Consider the following 18,537-nt stretch of genomic DNA (forward strand, 5'->3'; position numbering starts at 1 on the left):
CTCTGAGCTGTCGCTCAGACAGCAGTCTGGGGAGGCACCAACTTCTTTTCCCTTCTCTGCGCCCTTGAGGACGAGCTTCAATTCCCCTTCCAACAAGATGGTCCAACCAGGAATCTTGCTCAGCATGCGTTTGTTTCTTTCTCCACCCCAGTGCCTTGCCATTAATGAAATAAAAGAGATGTCTACAAAACTACATTCACACCCCACAAATAAAACAATGAACATAAAACAACCTCCATTTAGGCATTCATTCCACAAACATGGAAAACTGATTCTGTGTTGAGATGTCCCCCAGGTTGGAGACTCTGAGAAAATCACATGGTCCCTGCCAACAGGAGCCCACAGCCCAGTAAGGGACAGAGCTGTCAGCATACGTTACAGTGAAGTGTCAGGCACTCTGCTGTTTGCCTGGAATACAACGTGGGCAGGAAGCAGAGAGTGGGGAACATTGCGGGGTGGGGAGAAGTTCAGGAAATTGTTGGCTGAGTCATGAAAGATGCACAGGTGTTTCACCAGGGTATGGAAGGGTAGGAATAAAGGGCCTTAAAACTGCCTGATATGTGCGGTGGTTCTCAAATGGGGAGGGGATGCGATTTTGCCCCCAGGAGACATTTATCAATGTCTGCAGACATCTTTGGTTGTCACCACTCAGGGTGATGCTACCGGCATGCTGCTAAACATCCTGCAATGCACCGGACAGCCCCCCACAACAAAGAATTAGTGGTCCCAAAAGGTCAATAGTGTCGCGGTAGAGAAACCCTGTGTTAAGGTAACTGTGTGTGATTCTGTGCGGCTGAAAACAAGGGGCAGAGGTGAGGTGGCAAGGTGAAGCTGGAGAGGAGAGAAGGGCTGATCATAGGCCTTCAGATGCCAAGTTTAGGAGTGTGGACCTCTCTCAAGGGCTGAGGGACCCACTGGTTCACCAGTCTGTTTGGGGGCGATCACTGCTGTGAAGAACGAATTGGAGGGCAGAGATGGAGCAGGAGAGACTCTTAGTGAGGAAGCTATTCCAGAAGTTCGGTGAGAAATGCGGGGGGTCTGAGCCAGGGCAGCAGAGCAGTGGGAACGGAGAACTTGACCCAGAGAAGGTGCACAGAGGGATAGGACCTGCTGGAGTCAGGGACCGGTTGCATTCGGTCAGTGGGGAGAAGGAGGAAGCCAGTAGACCCAGGCTTCTGGCCAGAGTCACCGAGAAGATGTTGATTTTGGAGGCTGGCGAACGCGGCTTTGTGGGGTGGAGATCCAGCGCAGCGGTGGCCGTCTAGTCTGGGTGATCCAAACCAGCGATGCCAGTCCCCGGCATTGAGCAGAGCTGCGCGGAGTGCATGGGGAAGGTGGATTCCCTTCCATTACTTTTGTGATCTAACGGTAATTAAGGAGTCCAGAAAGAGAATCCAAAAAGCTGGCAGTGTAATTAAAGTCGAATGACAGATAGAGGGGACTTCTGAGGCTCCCTACCCCTCCCCCCTGCTCCCCCGCCTCCGCTCAGTCCCTCCACGGAGGAGACAGTGACATAACCAAATGCCCGATGAGGAGTATCACAGCATCAGAGCCTCTTTGCTGGTGGGACTGCAACAGCTTTACAGTCTCCTGCCACCGCAGACTGGCCCCTCTCCCGGGTGCTGCCCATCAGTGGTTACCAGGTAAAGGCCCTGGGAGCCCGCCGGGAGGAGGAGGTGACTCCTCTCCTGGCGGCATCTGTCTCCCTGGGTTCTGAGCCTGTGACGTCCTTCTTTTGAAACCCAACTTTCCATTTACACTGGGAGTCTTGAAGTTATCTCTGGCGGGGAGGATCACGTGGTACATTAAACACCAGAGCGAAGGCGGGGCTGGTTTCCTGGGCCCGATGCTGTGGAGCTGGATGTCATGTGGTGCCCTCAGAGAGCAAAGCGCGGGGTAATTATCACTTCTCCTCCACAAGGAGATTGCAGGAGTCAGCGAGCAGTTGATTTTTTCCCACTACAGATCTTTCATTGTTTAATCGGTAGTGACGCAGTGGCTGGGTCTCACCAGGGTGCCGCAGACCAAGCCTCCTGAAGGCAGGGCCCTCAGGACTCTGCCTCTCCATCCAGTTTGTGACGGTCTCGTAGCACATCCTTTGGCAGGTGGGGGGTGAGGGCTGGCTGGCTCCCTGCTTGCTTTTTCAGTTACAAAACAAAAGCAGGAGTGTGACTCGAGAAGCACATCCATGAGCCAGTGAAGCAATCCCCAGCAATGTATTGAGGGTGACTTTAAGCTGGACACTGTAGAGAGTTTGGAAATGAGCCAACAGTGGACTCTTGGCCCCAGACTGCACTTGGGAGACAAGATATCAGGAGCCCTACAAGATGGTGGGAAGCCGTGTTCCAATGGAATGAAGCCTGAAGGGTCATGTTAAAACTGTCCGTGCTCTGGCCCCAACCTCGTTGTACCTACCCCGTACCCAGGCCACTGCTCCAGGCCACCTGTTGTGTGTTGTGTTTGTTTGTTCTGGACCTCGAGTGCGGAGCAGACTGGACCTCAGTTCATGGTCCACTGCCACCCTTGGGCCATGCAAGGCCCCTCTTACCTTGTGTTCTTCTTGCCTCCCATTCCTTTCTCCTTGCATAGGCAGCCACCCTAATGTATTCAGTATGTGTCCTTGGACATGTCTGTATCCTTGAAAAACATGCAGCATTATTTTATGTAGAGCATTCTTATTTACATAAATGGTATTAGGCTATAGATTTCATTCTCTAACATTTCAAGTCAAACTATCCATTTTAAAAAGAACTATCCAAGTTACTGCGCATGGAACTAGTTCATTGCTTCTGTCTGCTACAAAGCACTCTGTCGTGTACATTCCTCACCATTCTTCTAGAGATGGGCATCTAAGTAGTGCCAACTCCTTGCTATCCCAAAGAAAGCTGCAGTGAATGTCTTTGTTCTTGCCCCCTATAGACCTGTGTAAAGATCCACGGGGTTCCCTGGGTGCACAGCTGAGAGTGGCATTGTAGTTACGCACACCCTGAAATCCACTAAGCTCTATACAATGCTCTAGCGAATAGCTGCGCCATTGTCCCCTCCCACCAGCAGTAAATGAGCTCTCCCCTTTCCTCACGCACTAATGTTAGAATTAGTCCACCTTTCTAATTTTTAGTTAATCTTATAGTTGTAAAGTGGTATTGCTCTCTCTTTCATCTCTTTGCTTTAATTTGAATTTTTCTGATTACTAATAAGGTCTGCTTCTCTTTATATACTTATTAGCCATTCAGATGTCTCCTCTAGGAATTACCTATTCATATGCTTTGCCCATTTTTCTAATTAATTTCCTGTCTTTTTGTTGCTGATTTGCAGGGATCCCTTGTATATTATTAATTTCTTTTCATTGTAGACATTGCAGATATCTTCTCCCTGTCACCCATCAGTTACCTTTGTCTATGGCATCTTTCTTTGAACAGAAATCCCTAATTTGTCAAATGCATCCTTTTAAATTTTATTTGCCGTATGATTTGTGCTTTTGGAATTTTAAGAAATCCTTTCTTACCTGTGTCATGAAGATATTTTCCTACATTTCATCAATTCCTTTATTAGTTTTAACTTTCACATTTAGGCATTTAGCTTACCTGAAGTTCACCTTTATATGTGGTATGAGGTAGAGCTCCACCTTTATTTTTCTCTATTTTAACAAAGCATCTATTAAGCAGCATCCTTTCTCCACTTAGTTGTGATTCTACCCATATCAGACTTGAAAGTTTTACGTATATATACAGATACGTGTAAGTTTCTGGTCTCTCCCTTCTGCTTCATTGGTCTATTTTTTAGTTCCTTCCCACCTCGTACCACAGTTCTTATTACTATGACTCTGCGGTATGTCTTACTATCTGGTAGGACACGTGTCTCCTGTTAAGCTTTTCTTTTTCAAAATTGACTTAGTTATTGTGGATCTTCATTCTTCCTTACCTCTTAGAAGTATTCGAGTTCCTTGAGAAAATTTACTGAACTTTCATTGAAATTGCATTGGATTTTATTAATATGGGGAGAACTGGATTTTTTATTTTAGTTTTTATTATTTTTTCTGAGGAAGATTTGCCCTGAGTTAATATCTGTTGCCAGTCTTCCTCTTTTTGTACGTGAGCTGCTGCCACAGCATGGCCACTGACAGCGGAGGGGTGTAAGTCTGCCCCTGGGGACCAAACCTGGGCCACCGAAGCAGAGTGTGCTGAACTTAACCACTAGGCCACTGGGGCTGGCTCAAGAGAATTGGATTTTTGTTGTTGTTGTTGAGGAAGATTCACCCTGAGCTAACATCTGTGCCAGTCTTCCTCTACTCTGCATGTGGGTCGCCACCACGGTGTGGCTGGCAAGTGGTGTAGGTCCGTGCCTGGTATCCAAACCCACGAACCCGGGCTGCCAAAGCAGAGCACACCAAACCCAACTGCTACACCACAGGGCCGGCCCCGAGATAAAATATTAAATCCTGTTATCCATGAACATGATTTCTCTCTTAGTTTATTCATGTATTTTTAAATGTCCTTTAATAGAGTGTTCAAAATTTCTCCATAAAGATATTAATTCCTGAATACTATGTGTTTAAGTTGCAATTTTGAATGGCTCTTCTTTTCTTTTTTTAGTTGCTTATTGCCGTAGTGGAAGAATGCAATTGATTTTTATAAGTTTTTCTTGTATCTAGCAATCTTGTTGAATTCTCCTATTAATTCTAACAGTTTTTCTTTGCATTCGACTAGGTTTTCTATAAAAAGATCATCTCTAAATACTGGTAGTTTTGTCTCTTCTAATCTTTCCATCTCTCATTTCTTTTTCTTGTCTTATTGCATTCATCAGGACCTCCAGTACCTTGTTGAACAGCAGTGGTGATAGCGAGTATTCTTGCCTTGCCTGACTTAAAGGGAATGCATCTGAAGTTTCTGTTAAATGTGCTTCATGTGGGTTTTTAGTAGATAGCCTTTATCAAGTTAAGGAAGGTCCCTTCTAGGCCTAGTTTTTTGAGAATTTTAATCACAGATAGGGATCTAGTGTTATCATATCCTTTTAAAAACTTTTAAGATAATATATGATTTCCTCTCCTTGACCCCATAAGTGTTATAAATTAAAATGATACATTTTCTTTTAAAAAAATTTTTTTTTCTCTTTTGGTGAGGAAGATTGGCCCTGAGTTAACATCCATTGCCAATCTTCCTCCTTTTTTTTTGTTTTTTTTTCTCCTCAAAGCCACAGTACATAGTTGTATGTGCTAGTTGTAAGTCGTTCTAGTTCTTTTATGTGGGATGCTGCGACAGTATGGCTGGATGAGCAGTGTGTAGGTCCACGCCTAGGATGTGAAGCGGCAAACCCAAGGCTACTGAAGCAGAGCATGTGAGTTTAACCCCTTGGCCATGGGGCTGGCCTCAAAATGACACATTTTCTGATGTTGAGTCATCCATACATTCCCAGGATAAACCTTCCTTGATTATGCTGTATTATGTTTAATTCACTTTTAATGACTTATCCATGTAATTTTTCTTTTCAAATTCGTCAATGTGTAAATGGTCTTAAATTTTTTTCCCTATTTTTACTCTTTCTTAAATAGTAAGAATTCCTTTAAAAATGTTTAAAAGTAATATGTCTGCAATTATTTCTATAGTTATTTACTTAAAAAGTAAATATGTCTGTAGTTATTTCTCTTTTTTCATTTAGTATTTTGTTTGCATCTCCTCTGTTTTTATCAGTCTTGCTAGAAGTTTGTCTATCTTGTTTCATCTTTTTTAAAAAAACAGGTTTTGATTTGATGTTTCTAAAATACCTTAGAGCTGAGTTCAGATCTGCCACGTGCCAGCTGTGTGCCCTTGGCCCCTTTGCATTTACTTCCTCAGGTGTAAAATGGAACAACAGTCCTCCGCACTGTGAGGGTCAAATTAGGCAATTTACCTAAAGCACCTGGAACAGTGTGGGGCACATCAAAAGTGCTCAGTGCATGTTATCCTCGTCCTCAGTGCCTTTGTTTGTGCTGTGGCCTTTGCCTGAAATGCCCACCTCCTAGGCCCCTGCTAGCCCGTGTGGCAGGCCTGTGCAGATTAGAGAAAGATGTCCCTTCCTCAGGCCGGCACAGCTTCCACTCACCCGCTCAGCCCAGTGTCCACGTGCGGTGCACAACCTGCGTACCCGTGCATGGCAGCCTTGCCCACTTCCCTGCTGTTTTCCTCCCTGCCTGTTCCTCATGGTGCCCAGTCTGCCCGCTCTTCAGGTTTCAGCCTCCCTGGGGAAGTCTTGTTCTTCCCTGGCTGGAAGTAATCGGCCAATCTCCCTCTCTCCCTCCTTCTCTCCCTCTCTTCCCCTCCAGCCTTTGAACTCACCTCAAATGTCATTTCTGTATCTCTTAAGGCATTTATCTCATTTTGCCTTATGTTTTAGTTATTTTGTGCAAATATCTTATCATTCCAGCTGGATTAACCCCTTGAAGTTCGGGATTATAGTTTATCTGTCTTTAGATCCTCCCTCTGCCTGTGAGGCGCAGTAAATGTTCCTTGTAGGAATGGCTGAGTATTAAATGTAGGAGCTGGGAAGAGCCTTAAGTAATACTGTGTGAATGGTGAGGGCTGGTCTGTAGAGGCAGGGTGATGGTAGGGAGCGTGTGTGAAGGTGGTGGTGATGGTAATGGAGGGTACCACTTACTGCGCTTACAATATGCCAGGCACTATGCTAAGTGCTTTCTTGGTTTATCTCCCTGAGCCTGCACGACAGCCCTTTGAGATAGACACTACTATTCGCTCCACTTTGCTGCCAAGGAAGCCGGGGCTCTGACGAGTCAGCAGTGGAGTTGGTACACCAGGCCTGGTCCGCCTGACTTCAGAGTTCAGGCTTTCACAAGCAGACTCCCTCCACCATACAGTGGTTACCGTGGATTGGGACTTACTACATGGCGGGCATTGCGTGTGTGGCTTTACAAACGATCTCTCTAATCCTGACGGCAGATGTGTAAAGTACAGCGTATCCCCACCTCGCAGAGGAGGAAACAGAGCTCCTCGAGGTTCAGTGGCTTGCCTAAGGTCACATAAATAGAAGGCGGTTATCACCAGATCTCTCTGACCCCAAAGCATGCCCTTTCCTCTGCGTCATGTGCACAGTGCTGGGGGCCAGCAAGAAAACCCTGCTGCTGGAGCACAGGAAGGGTGTGTAGGACAACGGAGGATGCTAAGGAAGGAAAGGCAGATCTGCCTCAGGCTGCAGAAGGCCTCACCTTCCAGGATGGGTAATCAGGACTGACTTTGGAAATCAAGGGTCTTGGGTACTGACTGTGATTTGAGGGTGGAGTGGGATGGCCTGGACAGCTGGAGGCCAGGGGAGCTCTTGCCGGCCCTGCACAGCTGCAGGGAGATGCAAGCACCGAGGCCTGCAGAGAAGGTGGCGTGTGAGCAGCTCCACAGCTTGCGGAGAGGAGTCCATTCCATGCCTCAGTAGTGGCATCCTCTTGAGCCTGCTTGTTTCCCTAGGGCACCAGGACCAACGTTCCTCAGCCCCCAGAGCTCCCCTGATACGGCTTCTGAAGAGCTGCTGGAAAATCCCCAGGGTCGGGTGGTGGGGATTGGTCAAGGATGAGGTACGAGCAGCATGGCCTGCACCTCAGGCGTTTCCCAGAGCAGAGAGCCCATCTCCTGGGCTCAGATGTGCTCGGAGGTAGGTGGGGACGTGGAGAACCCAGGGGTGGTGCAGATGGGGTTCTTGACTCTTGCCCACCAGTTACCCAGGGCCCAGCTGGTCCTCTCTGGGCTGAGATGTGTCTCTGTAGGTGTTTAGACATGGCATTCCTCACCGGTGCCCTCCCCGTCCAGGTCATTGCTGTGGTCATGGACCTCTTCACCGATGGTGATATCTTCCAAGACATTGTGGATGCTGCCTCTAAGCGCCGTGTCCCAGTGTACATCATCCTGGATGAGGCAGGCGTGAAGTATTTCCTAGAGATGTGTCAGGGCCTGGAGCTCACTGACTTCCGTATTCGGGTGAGTTGTACCACTGCGGGTAGGGAGGGAGGGCAGGAGATGAGATGAAGACTGCCTCTGCCGCTTCCTCTGCCTCCTTCCCAGTTCATGGGCTCGGGTGAACATCAAGGTCTCAAGCCCTTCTGTCTGAAATCTTGCCTCATGAACTGATAATCCTAAATTACATGCCTAGCTTAAATTTTATCCCAAGGCTGCTGAGACTAAGGAAGCAGCTCTGGCCCGGTCCTGGGGTGCTCAGCGTTAGTGTCAAGCTAGGGCTCTGGTTCTCTTCTGGGGGCTTTGGGAGCAGGCAGGAACCACCTTGGGCTTGTCCATGCCCCGAGCATGATTTGCTGGCTTCCTCCTGCTGTCCAAATGGGCTCCTACCTGTAAGGCCGCAGGAAGCAGAGGCTAGTGCCAACAGCAGCCAGCAGGCAGGGTCCCGTGGACAAGTGGGCTCCTCTGCCAAGTGGATTTAGCTCAGAGCCTTGTAGACCCCCAACCTGTGTGACGGTGCGTTTCTCCTCTTCTCAACAGAACATCCGTGTCCGCTCTGTGACAGGTGTTGGCTTCTACATGCCCATGGGGAAGATCAAGGGGACCCTGTCATCAAAGTTCCTAATGGTAGATGGTGAAAAAGTAGCCACTGGCTCTTACAGGTGAGTTTTGCCAGGTCCGAGAAGGGCCCCGGAGGCCTTTATTCGTGGTAATAATTGTTCATGTTTAAGAAGATGCTGGACTGAAGCCCCCATAGTCGAGAGTTTAAGAGGTATTGTCTGACCCGATGGCAAAGAAGAGCCCCCTGGCCAGTCCCTTCCCTCAAACTCTCTGGCTCCTGGATTACTCCAGAAAGAGGGTCAGCTGTTACTGGCCATTCAGCACTGCCTGCCTTTCATGGTTCACAGCAGCCAGCTGCATTTTGAAGCTAACTGTTAGGCGAGATAAGCAGAAAGCGAAATGCACCAGACCTGGGAAAGAAATGTGAGGCTGTGGCATGGAAGGAATATCCCCGCATTCTGACTCAGAAGTAAATCACCAGGAACAGGAACTGTGCAGTCTCTGCCCCCCAAGTAAATTAACATCTAGGTGAGAAAAAGAGACCTGGGCATATGAAACAATTAATAAATGGCCTAAGTCCTCTTATGTGGTTAGTTTGGGGCTTTGCAGACACCAAATGCTCTAAAAATTCAGAAACAACCCAATAAGTGATGGAATGATATTAACAATAATAGCAGCTGCAGTTATTAAATGTCTTTGTACCAGGTACTGAGCTAAATGTTTTATATGCATTATTTCACTGGAGTTCCACAGCAACTCTGGCTGTAGGCCCATGAGCCCCATTTTACAAGGCACACAGGGTATAAACCAGGTTTGAATCCAGGCCTGACTTCTCATGCCCCTGCCTTGCACCCACTGCCTGCTTGCTCCATTTGAGGCCCAGACCTGGAAGAAAGAGAAGATTTGGGTTGGTGGAGGGAGAGCACCCCAGAGCACAGGCCAAGAGGTGCCTTCCACAGGCAGAAAGGCACCTGGCCCGGGCGACGGATCGGGTTGGGGCGGGGGCAATGGGTGTGGAGATGGGCCTGCCAAGGGGCTGCTGGCAGGGCAAGGCAGCAGGCCTGGGCACATGCATCTTGCTTTTCTGTCCCCATGTTCCCAGGTTCACCTGGAGTTCCTCCTACGTGGACAGGAACCTTCTCCTCCTCCTGACAGGGCAGAACGTGGAGCCCTTTGATGTGGAGTTCCGCGAGCTATATGCCATCTCCGAGGAGGTGAACTTGTACCAGCAGCTGAGCCTGGCAGGAGGTGCTGGCAGGCTCGGCCCCAACTACTCCTCCACTGTGGCTCGCAAGCTCATCAACCCCAAGTACGCTCTGGTGTCAAGCAGCCGCTGCCCGCCTGGGGAGATGATGCGCTGGGCCGCCCGACAGCAGCGGGAGGCCGGCGGTGACCCAGAGAGACAGGAGGAGGGCAGCGGAGGCGGCGAGTCTGCCCGGCGCCTGGAGAGCTTCCTGAATGACCTGGTCACGCTGGAGCAGGTGCTGCCCCCCGTGGAGCCCATTCCCTTGGGAGAGCTGACTCGGAAGGATGGTAGGGTGGTCTCTCACCTGCACATGGACCTGAAGCCCAGACCCCGAGAGGCGCTAGCCCGAAATGGCAAGGGAGAAGCTGCCAATGGGGAGGCCCCCCCAGCCAGGGAGAGCAAGCGCTTTGGCAGCAGGTTCTTCAGCCGACGGGCCAAGAGGCCTGCAGCGCCCAACGGCACAGCGAGCTCCTTCTCCACCGAGACCTCTACTGAAGTGGAGTTTATGATGGGGAAGAGGCCCAACGAGGGCTCCAGTGCCAACGTCTCAGGTGAGCCCTCCCCCTCGGGCCCAGTGCCCCCAGGCCCCTGGCCCTTATCAGGAGCGTTGCCTCATAACTGCAGAAAGGCAGCTCGCTGGTGTGGAGAGGGCAGGAGCTCTGGGGTCACACAGTCCCCAGTTCCCATTTGCTCTGGCCTTCATCTCCCTCGTGGCCTGGGGCCAGCCACTTCAGGTCTGAGTTTCAGTTTCCTCTTCTCTAGAAGGGGAGAATGGCGCCTGCCTTGCCCAGCTGTTTTGAGGATGTAAGTGCTCAGATGGTGGGCATGGGGTGGCCTGAGAGCTACGATTACTCCTGCTAGAGGCTTGGAAAGATTCTCCTTGGAAATGAAGAAGCAGAGGCACAGCGCAGCCCAGTGGCAGGGCTAAGGCCCAACCCCCGCCCCTGAGTCTAGGGTTCATTCTACAAAGCTTGCTCCTTGCTGGATCACCTGTCATCAGGACCTCACCTGGTCAAACACACCACACCCTCACCTGTGCCCCCCAATGCCCTGACCCACCTTCCTCGTTTCTGTTGTAAATAGTTTGACTTGGTTCTTCCCTGAGTTTGTTTGATAAGTGGCATTTACCATGCTGCTTACCTCTGGGAGAGATGGTTCCTGGGGGTGGTATCTTTCTGGCCATCTCTCTGGGATCCCCTGGAGATCCTGGCCTTTATCTTTCTCTCTGGAGCAGTTTCCACTGTAGCCTTTCCAGAGGCTGGTGGTGACAGCCAAGGCCACTGCTGGTGCCTTTTCTCACGTCAGCATCTCTGAGTCAAAGGAGTTTCTGTGCTGGGATTTCTCCCTCCGTGGCTGTGGGGCTTTGCAGTGGTGAGACTGGGCTCCCTGGCTGTCCAGGTAGTGATGGCAGAGCCTGCGGTCTTGCTCTGGGCAGCCTGAGTGCTTCCCCCACAGCCCAGCTTTGACCTGAGAGTGGCTTGAGTGCAAGGATCACAGCCCTCTTCTCCGCTCATTCCCTGGCCCTGCTACAGAGCCTGGCACACTCAGTCTCTGCTCCTTAAAGTTAGGTCAGGCCTGGGAGTCTCTGTGCATTTGGGCACAGCAGAAGCACCAGTGCTGTACCTCCACTTGTCCAGGAAGCATTTATTGAGCGCCTCCATGTGCCAGGTCCTTTCACATGTGCCAGGCCCTCACAACAACCATGGAGGTGATAAGTGGAAGCTCAGAGAGGTGAATTAAGTGGTCCTAGGGCACAGTAAGTATTAGTGGGGCCAAGACTCAAACCCAGGCCAGGGCCCATGTCCTAACAAGGAGGGGTAGCTGGCCCGTCCCTTCCCCCCAGGCTTCCTGGCTCCCCCAACACCAGATGCTGCTGCTGCTGTGCACCTCTTGTTTGGAGGAAGGGTTGCCATGGTGAACACCTGGCAGGGAAGAGGGAGGGGGAGCCCAACCACAAAAGGGGCTGTTTCCTGAGTCTGGACTGGAGGTGAAGTGGAAGCTTTCTCTTCCTTCAGCCCCTCACCCTGAGGTGCTGTTTCCATAGAAACGAAAGGCCCATTGTGTTGTCCCTTCCTGCTGCCTTTCCTGAGTCTCTCAGCATCGGTTCCCCTGCTTGGATGACTTGGTGCTCTCTGAGTGTTTGCGCATGGCACCTAGGAGCCAGCCAGGCAGACCCGGACAGAGCCCAACACCCAGAGAGAGAGAAGAGCAAGCACGAGAGTGCGCTGGCACATCGTCAGGAAAGTCTGAGAGATGCCCAGCAAGGTCCCCCATTCCTTCTCCATCCTTCAGAAGAAACACAGAGTGGCCTCACCCAGCACAGCCTCTGCCCACCTGGACGGGCATCCAGTACCTGAGAGCCTGAAATTCAAGCCCCTAATGAGACCTTTCCTCTCCCTGCTGCTCTCTTCCCTCAAAAGCAGGGCAAGAAGCGGGGACTTCTCTCCCCAGAGGTCCTTTTCAGTGGCCTCCAGCCTCGCAAATGTTTGACTGCAGCGGGGCTGTCTCTGTGGCTCCTCTCAGCAGCAGAGGCTAAGTCGGGAGGACTCAGTGCCAGACAGTCAGGTTCCTGACAGCATGGGGACCCAAGGCTGGAACTAGTAATCCTTGTACACTTGCAACTGTCATCGGGGAGGAAATCCCTTCAGCTGCTACCTTAGGGGCCCCCCTTTCCTACAGTGAACGTTCAGAACGTCATCAGGACAGACATGGGGTGGATCCCAGCTCCCAGTACATCAAAGTGTTCCCCATACCCCGGGTACATCCTTTCACCTCCAGGGGCTGTTTCCTAGTGGAGAAGAGGAGGGGTTGAGCCAGGGAGGGTTTCCAGGTCCCTTTGAGCTCTGAGTCTGACTCTGTCCTTTCTCACTGTCTCTGCTGTTCTCTTGTCAAGGGAGAGCTGGGCCCATGACAGGGTACGTGAAAGAAAAATAGAAAAGCTAGGCACTGACAGCCAGTAAAATTGCTTGATAAGAAGTATATAGTTGTCAAACAGCGTGCAAATTTTGCAAACCCAAGTGTGGCCCTTGGGAGAACCTTCGGAAATCCCTTTAGGTTTGGAGATCCAGCCAGGGGCCGCCTCGTGGTTTGAAGGCTCACAGCCCCCTCTACTGGCGGAGGCGAGCACCTTTTCCTTCTGGATTCTCTATCGCTGAGACCTTGCTCCTGCACTGGGTGCGCTCAGCACCTTTCCCCGAGCCTGCGGCCACATCCATCCAGAAGCCCTGACAGGCCCTCTGGGGTGGAGATCCCCACCTCAGGGAACAGCAGTCACTGGAGAGCCTTGTTAAAACGCGGTGACGAGTCTGCATATTAAACAAGTGCCCCGAGTGTTTCTGCACGCGGAGTCCCCAGAACAGCAGATGAGGTGACACTTGGACAAGGCCCCGGCCTCAGGGGGCTGCAAGGCTGGGGGAGGAGGTTCCAGGTAATGTCCTGAAGCCCCTACTGGTCCTCCCAGGGAAATCACTGGGAAATGGCCAACACTCTTGAACACAGTTAAGAGAAGGAAGGCAGGCCCAGAATTTTGCTGAGCACCTGGCGAGTGCTCAGTGCTTTCACACACAACTGACAACCACCCTGCCTTTTGACATCCTTCCCCAGACAAGACCTTAGAGGTGCAGAGGTGAGCCCCTGAGTTGATGGTTACACAGTGAGAAAAGGGCCGTGTGGTCTCTCCCTCCCAGGGTCTTGCATGAGGCATTATGACTGTCTCAGGAAGGTTATGGCTGGCACCATTTCCCTACATCTTTAAAGACTGTTTGGAAGGGCTGAGGCCTGAATACGATTGACTCTCTCGCTGGTATCCCACCAGTGGAGAGGAAGAGGAGAGTGGCATTTACGCCCCAGAGCGCCTCTGGGCCTCTACCTTCCAAGGTCCCCTGGGCTCACGCTTTCTTCCCAGAATTCTCTGAAGCGACTGCAGTGGCAGTTATCTTTCCAGAACTCTCCTGGTTCCCTTGATTCATGCGTGGATGGGCCACCCTGGCTGGCGGTGTGGTCTGGCTCCTAGTGCTATGGCCACTGGGCTCCTGGACTCGGGGACCTCAGGCTCACCTGTGTCATCCCTGGGGCCTGAAGGTCTTGGATCTCTCTCCTGGAAATCTGGGCCCCTGTCCGGGATGGGAGGTTGAGGAAGTGCTTCTGGGTTTGGAGCTCTGTAAGGGACCTGTCGGCCTCTAGTTCCTCAAGAGCTATCTTGTCAAGACGGAATTTCAAAATTCAGTGTCGCTCCTGAGGAGCGTGGGTCAGGCCCCAGCTGGTGTTTGGAGGCTGCAGTCTGATGCGGTGAACCTGAGCACTGTTCCCAGCCGGGTCCCGATCACTTAGCACGGGTCAGGGGAGCTGGGAGAGCGTCCTTCGAGGAACTGATCCCGCTCGGCTCTAGAGAAGAGGCAGGTGACCTTATTCTCACTGGCAGATGTCATAATCCCCCTGCCCCGTGGGCTCTCTTGGACCTATCCAGGGCTTACATCCCCAGCTAGGTGAGTGAGGGCACATAGGTCACCCAGCCAGCACCTATCGAGGCCGCTATTGTTGTAGGTATTGGTGAACCCTGAAGTAGCGCACTGCCTCGTCCTCACTTTATCCAGCAGATACATGTCTGTGCAGTGTCTGCTCTGTGCCAGGCACTGTTTCGAGCTCTTGGTACAGCGGTGGACAAAACGAGCAAAGTCCCTGCTCTTATGGAGTGAATACCGCACTGGAGAGATGGGGCAGGGGAGGGCAGTGACCCTTTTATAACGGGTGATCTGGGAGGCCTCTCTGACAGATGGGCATCTGAGCAGAGACTTGAAGGGAGGGAGGGAGAGAGCTATGTGGACATCCAGGGGAAGAATCTCCCAGAAAGGAAGAATGTAGTGTCCTGAAACCTATAGGGAGGTAGAGCCCACGTCCTTGTCACCTCTCTCCTGCCAGCTAAACCAGACTAGCCAGGGCCTGACAGACGAGCCCTGCATGACAGACAAGTCCTGATGCCTAGGCTGGCTCTCCCTCCAGCCCTTGCTTCTTGCCACCCCCCTCCTCCCACTTCCCACCCCCATTTTCAGTCTCACTCCAGTGTCACCTCCCTTTGAAGCTGGACTTTCTCTCCCAAGCCTCCTTTGAGCCACCCATTTGGGGGCTGTTTATGGATTCTTCCCTATTAATCTGGCAGGTCTGAGTTGCCTCAGAGCCTTGCTGAACACCCGCACATGGTGGACTCCCAATCAGTGTGCACAGAAGGGATGCTGGAACACAGAATTTTTCCTCAAACCGGTTCCTCTGTCAGAGGCACAGAGATGAATTCTGAGTATAAAGTTATGTCTCCAGGCTTTCATCCAGCCTAATAAAATGAGTGGGGGAATGGGACGCACGCCCTGTGAACACAGGCACTGCCCCCTGCTCCCAGCCTCGTCGGGAAGGGAGAAGGAGCCGGGCAGAGCTCAGGCTTGGGAAGCAGGCTCCTCTCAGGCTCCTGCCCTCCCCACCCCAAGCTGCGCTCCTTCCCCTGCTTTAGAATCCCGCCTCCAAAATGCTGCCACTGCCTCTGGGAGGAACTCACATCTGCTCAGTTGGGCAAGCAAATAAAACAAGCCACTAAGGAGAACAAGTGGGGACGGATGTGTCCATTGCATCAGAGAGGGGACTGTGGGACAGCAGAATGTGATCACTTCAGCAGAGCTGCACCAGAGACAGCACCGCCGTGGAACACGACGAAGCTCCTGACCCTCGGAGCCCTGCGTGTGGGGGGCGCAGTCACCTGGCTCCCCTCCTGCCTCCTCTCAGTTCTAAAGCTGTCAGCGAGGCCTCTAAGGAGGCTCAGCTGGACTTGTAGCAAGTCCCAAGGAGAGAGTTCAGTCCGGCCCAGAGAAGGCAGTGGTTAGCGGAGCAGGGCAGGGGGAAAGGGCTCCACTCGGGCCTGCTCAGTGTCTCTCTTGCTAATGGCCCAGGAGAGGAGACAGAAGCCACCTTGATTAAATTCATGGCTGAAGTGATATGAGAAGTTGGTGTGAGCACCGGGGAGATGACCCTTGCAAAGTGGGAAGGAACCGGCAGGACATAACTCGGCAGCTTCCACCTGGGAGAAAGGCAGCCAGCACGCCAGGACACGGATCCAACGGCCCAGCACCTCGCAGGCAAGCCAGGAGGTGCCTGTGTCTGCCTTGCAGCTCCCCGCTTCCCTCGACAGCAGGAGTCCTGCCCAAGACCCTGCTGGTCTCTGCTTGGGAATATAAAGGAAGTAGAAATGGATGGAAGGGGCCTGGGAGGAGGAGAAACGTGCTTCTCTGGCCTGGAGAAGAACAGCTTTCCCTCGTCCTCCTCTCCTCTCAGTGAAGTGCGTGCCCTCCAGCCTCTACCTTCACACCGCCTCCCTAAGCCTGTGGTCCACGCCACAGTGCCCGGCTCTCCGTCAGCCTGCTGACCCTTCCTGAAGCACAAGCTTTCCTCTTCCATCTTAGGCAGCCTGCATGGCAGAGGGAGCTGAGACTGGATTTGGAAGACCAGGTGGTGGCGCTGGCACTGGCTGGCCCTGGGAGCTGGTGGCCCCGCTGCCCTCACCTGTAAGAGGGGACTGATGATACCTTCTTGCAGCGCAGCCGCCCACGAGGACTACCTGAGAGAATGACTGGGGCTGTGCTTTGTAAGCTGTGAGGCTGTGCGTGGTCTCAGCTAAACCGCCTCTTGGCAAGACTTTTAAGTCATCGATTGTAGTTGTTGACTTGGGGTATGGATCCTTCCCAGCAGCCTGCTGAGGTCAGGAGATGGCGGATCCCTTGATGTTCTGACTAGGGGCAATCTTGCTGAGGCTGTCAGGATAGTCCTTGTACTTTCCTGGGGACCCCACTGACCTGGTCTCCAGATCAGCAGCTTGGGAGGGAGACAGGGACCCCAGCCCCCAGATCTGAGGTGTGGGCAGGGCAGAGGAGAGGGGCTGGAGCTGAGTCCACCGAGCACTTCATTCACACCCTTCCTGCCTGTGTCCCTTGTCTCTGCAGGTAAAACAAGCCCCGGTCCCACCAAGGCCAACAATTGCGTGATTTCCTGAGCCACGGGCCAGCCGTGGGCAGGACCTGTGGATGCCCCCCTGTCCTGTCCTGTGGAGAACACAGGCCAAACTCTGCACCAGTTTGCACGTTGGACCCCTGCTGGCCTCCTGCCCCAGCAGCCTTCATCCTGGCCTCAGGGACCCTGACTTCCAGATGTGAGGCTCTGCAGCATCTCAAGACAATCACACGCCTCCACGAGACTGTCGGTGGCCGGGCGGGGGTCACGCCTCCTTGTTTACATGAAGTGGAAGTTTGACTAGTATCCGCTCTCCTTTATGCTTGACCCCCTCCCTCCACTGGGCCAGCCTCGCCCTGCAGGTCCCTAGAGGGAGTGAGCCCATGTCTTTATACCTGAATGTGCTAGGGACTCCAGAGCAGCCCAAGCCCCCTGACTACTCTTTCTCTGGGCTTCCTGGTGCTTCTGGGCCCCCAAGGAGGTTTGGTGGAATAAAAGGGAAGAGGACAGGGCTCTGAGCCAAGGATCCAGTCTTGCTCCAGCCTCCGAACTCAAGGTGGAAGGTGCAGCTGGGACAGCTAGGGCACTGGCTGCTGCGGCCTTCCTGGCTGGGTCCCTGCAGGCTCCTGCACTAGGCTGAATGAATGAGGGGAAGCCCTCCCCCTAGCCAGTGGCAGAATTTGACACTGCCATTTTGAGAGCCCTCTCCTGAGGTCTCCTTTCCGCCTGGCCTGCACTGTCTTGGCAGTCTCTGCCCCAGGCGGTCTCGGCCTCCTTGGCTATTGCCTGCTGCCACCCCATACGGTGGTTCTTCTCGTGCCTGTACCGGGGGCCGCTACCTCCCCTTAACGTGCCTTGATTTGCAGCCCAAGGCAGGGAGAGAGAGCTTGGCAGAGGGCCAGTTAGGGTGGTGTGGGAGGCTGGGCCCTGCAGACTGGAGCATTTGTCCTGTCCCCCATCCCCGAGGTGGCCCTTGGTCCCCTTCACCAGCCAGCACTTCCGTGCCTTCTCTAGTTACATTTCAGCCGAAGACCAGCCTTAGCCTCCTGCCAAAAGCCAGGCTGTATTTAGAAGCCTCAGCCTCCCCAAAGCAGCCTGGCCTAATTGCCAGGACGCCGGGCCAGGGAGCCCAGCCTAAAATCGCACACTGCCCACTCCCCACTTGTGGGACTGGGGGCTCTGAGGACAGAGTTCTCGAATGGACAATGGAGAACTTGCCAAACTGCGGCTGTGCGAGCCGGCCCTGCCTTGGGGTGCTGAGGCTCAGCGCCCAGGGGAGCCGAGGGCTGCGGGCCCTGTGAAAGCACCGTGCACAGCCTCTCTCAGCCTTTTCCTTCTGAACCAAACTCTTCTCCTGTGTCTTTCCTTCTGCAAAACCCTGGGGCACGAGCAGCAGCTGGGGAGGGCCTCAGATGTCTGCGAGGTGGCTGACGTAAGAGGCGAGCGGGGAGCGTTGACGGCGCTGAGGTGAACCAGGCGTCCTTTGAGAAAGCAGGAAGGGTGACGGCACCACGCGGTCGAGAAGAACCTGGCCTCTCTGGCGGTGGGGAGGGGCAGGGAAAGGAAGGGTGAGCGGGTTCCCAGGCTCCTCTGTTCACCCTGAGGTTAGCTTCTGAGGTGTTGGGAGGTGGGGTGCAAGGGGCCCTGACCCGCCTCCTGAGCTTTTGTGAGGATTAAACGCTTCCTGAGAAGTGCTTCCTTATGCACCAAGGCCTGGCAGTGTGGCACATGCTTGTTCTGGAGGGGAAGGAATGGAGACATGGGAAACGGGGGGCGTGGTCACCTTGACAGTGTGGGACACGAGGTGGGTCAGTT

The 18,537-nt window shown here is 52.8% G+C and overlaps 1 protein-coding gene across 2 annotated transcripts in view; it reads left to right on the forward strand.

Annotated features, from left to right (window-relative positions):
• Positions 1 to 18,428, forward strand: part of FAM83F (family with sequence similarity 83 member F) — a 31,883-nt gene extending 13,455 nt beyond the window's left edge. Inside the window, exons 2-6 of one of the 2 annotated variants that reach the window (XR_011433446.1) lie at positions 7,788 to 7,955; positions 8,472 to 8,593; positions 9,595 to 10,289; positions 16,716 to 18,339; positions 18,384 to 18,428. Coding sequence is in view for 1 of the 2 variants with exons in the window: in XM_023631475.2 (XP_023487243.1) it covers positions 7,788 to 7,955; positions 8,472 to 8,593; positions 9,595 to 10,289; positions 16,716 to 16,765 (1,035 nt within the window). In the remaining variant the exon portion in view is untranslated. Of the gene's footprint in view, positions 1 to 7,787; positions 7,956 to 8,471; positions 8,594 to 9,594; positions 10,290 to 16,715 lie in introns of both variants that reach the window. The other variant, XM_023631475.2, reaches the window with a different exon arrangement.
• The last annotated feature ends 109 nt before the right edge of the window (positions 18,429 to 18,537 follow it).

Source organism: Equus caballus, chromosome 28, assembly GCF_041296265.1.
Source record: "Equus caballus isolate H_3958 breed thoroughbred chromosome 28, TB-T2T, whole genome shotgun sequence".
Lineage (NCBI taxonomy): Eukaryota > Metazoa > Chordata > Mammalia > Perissodactyla > Equidae > Equus > Equus caballus.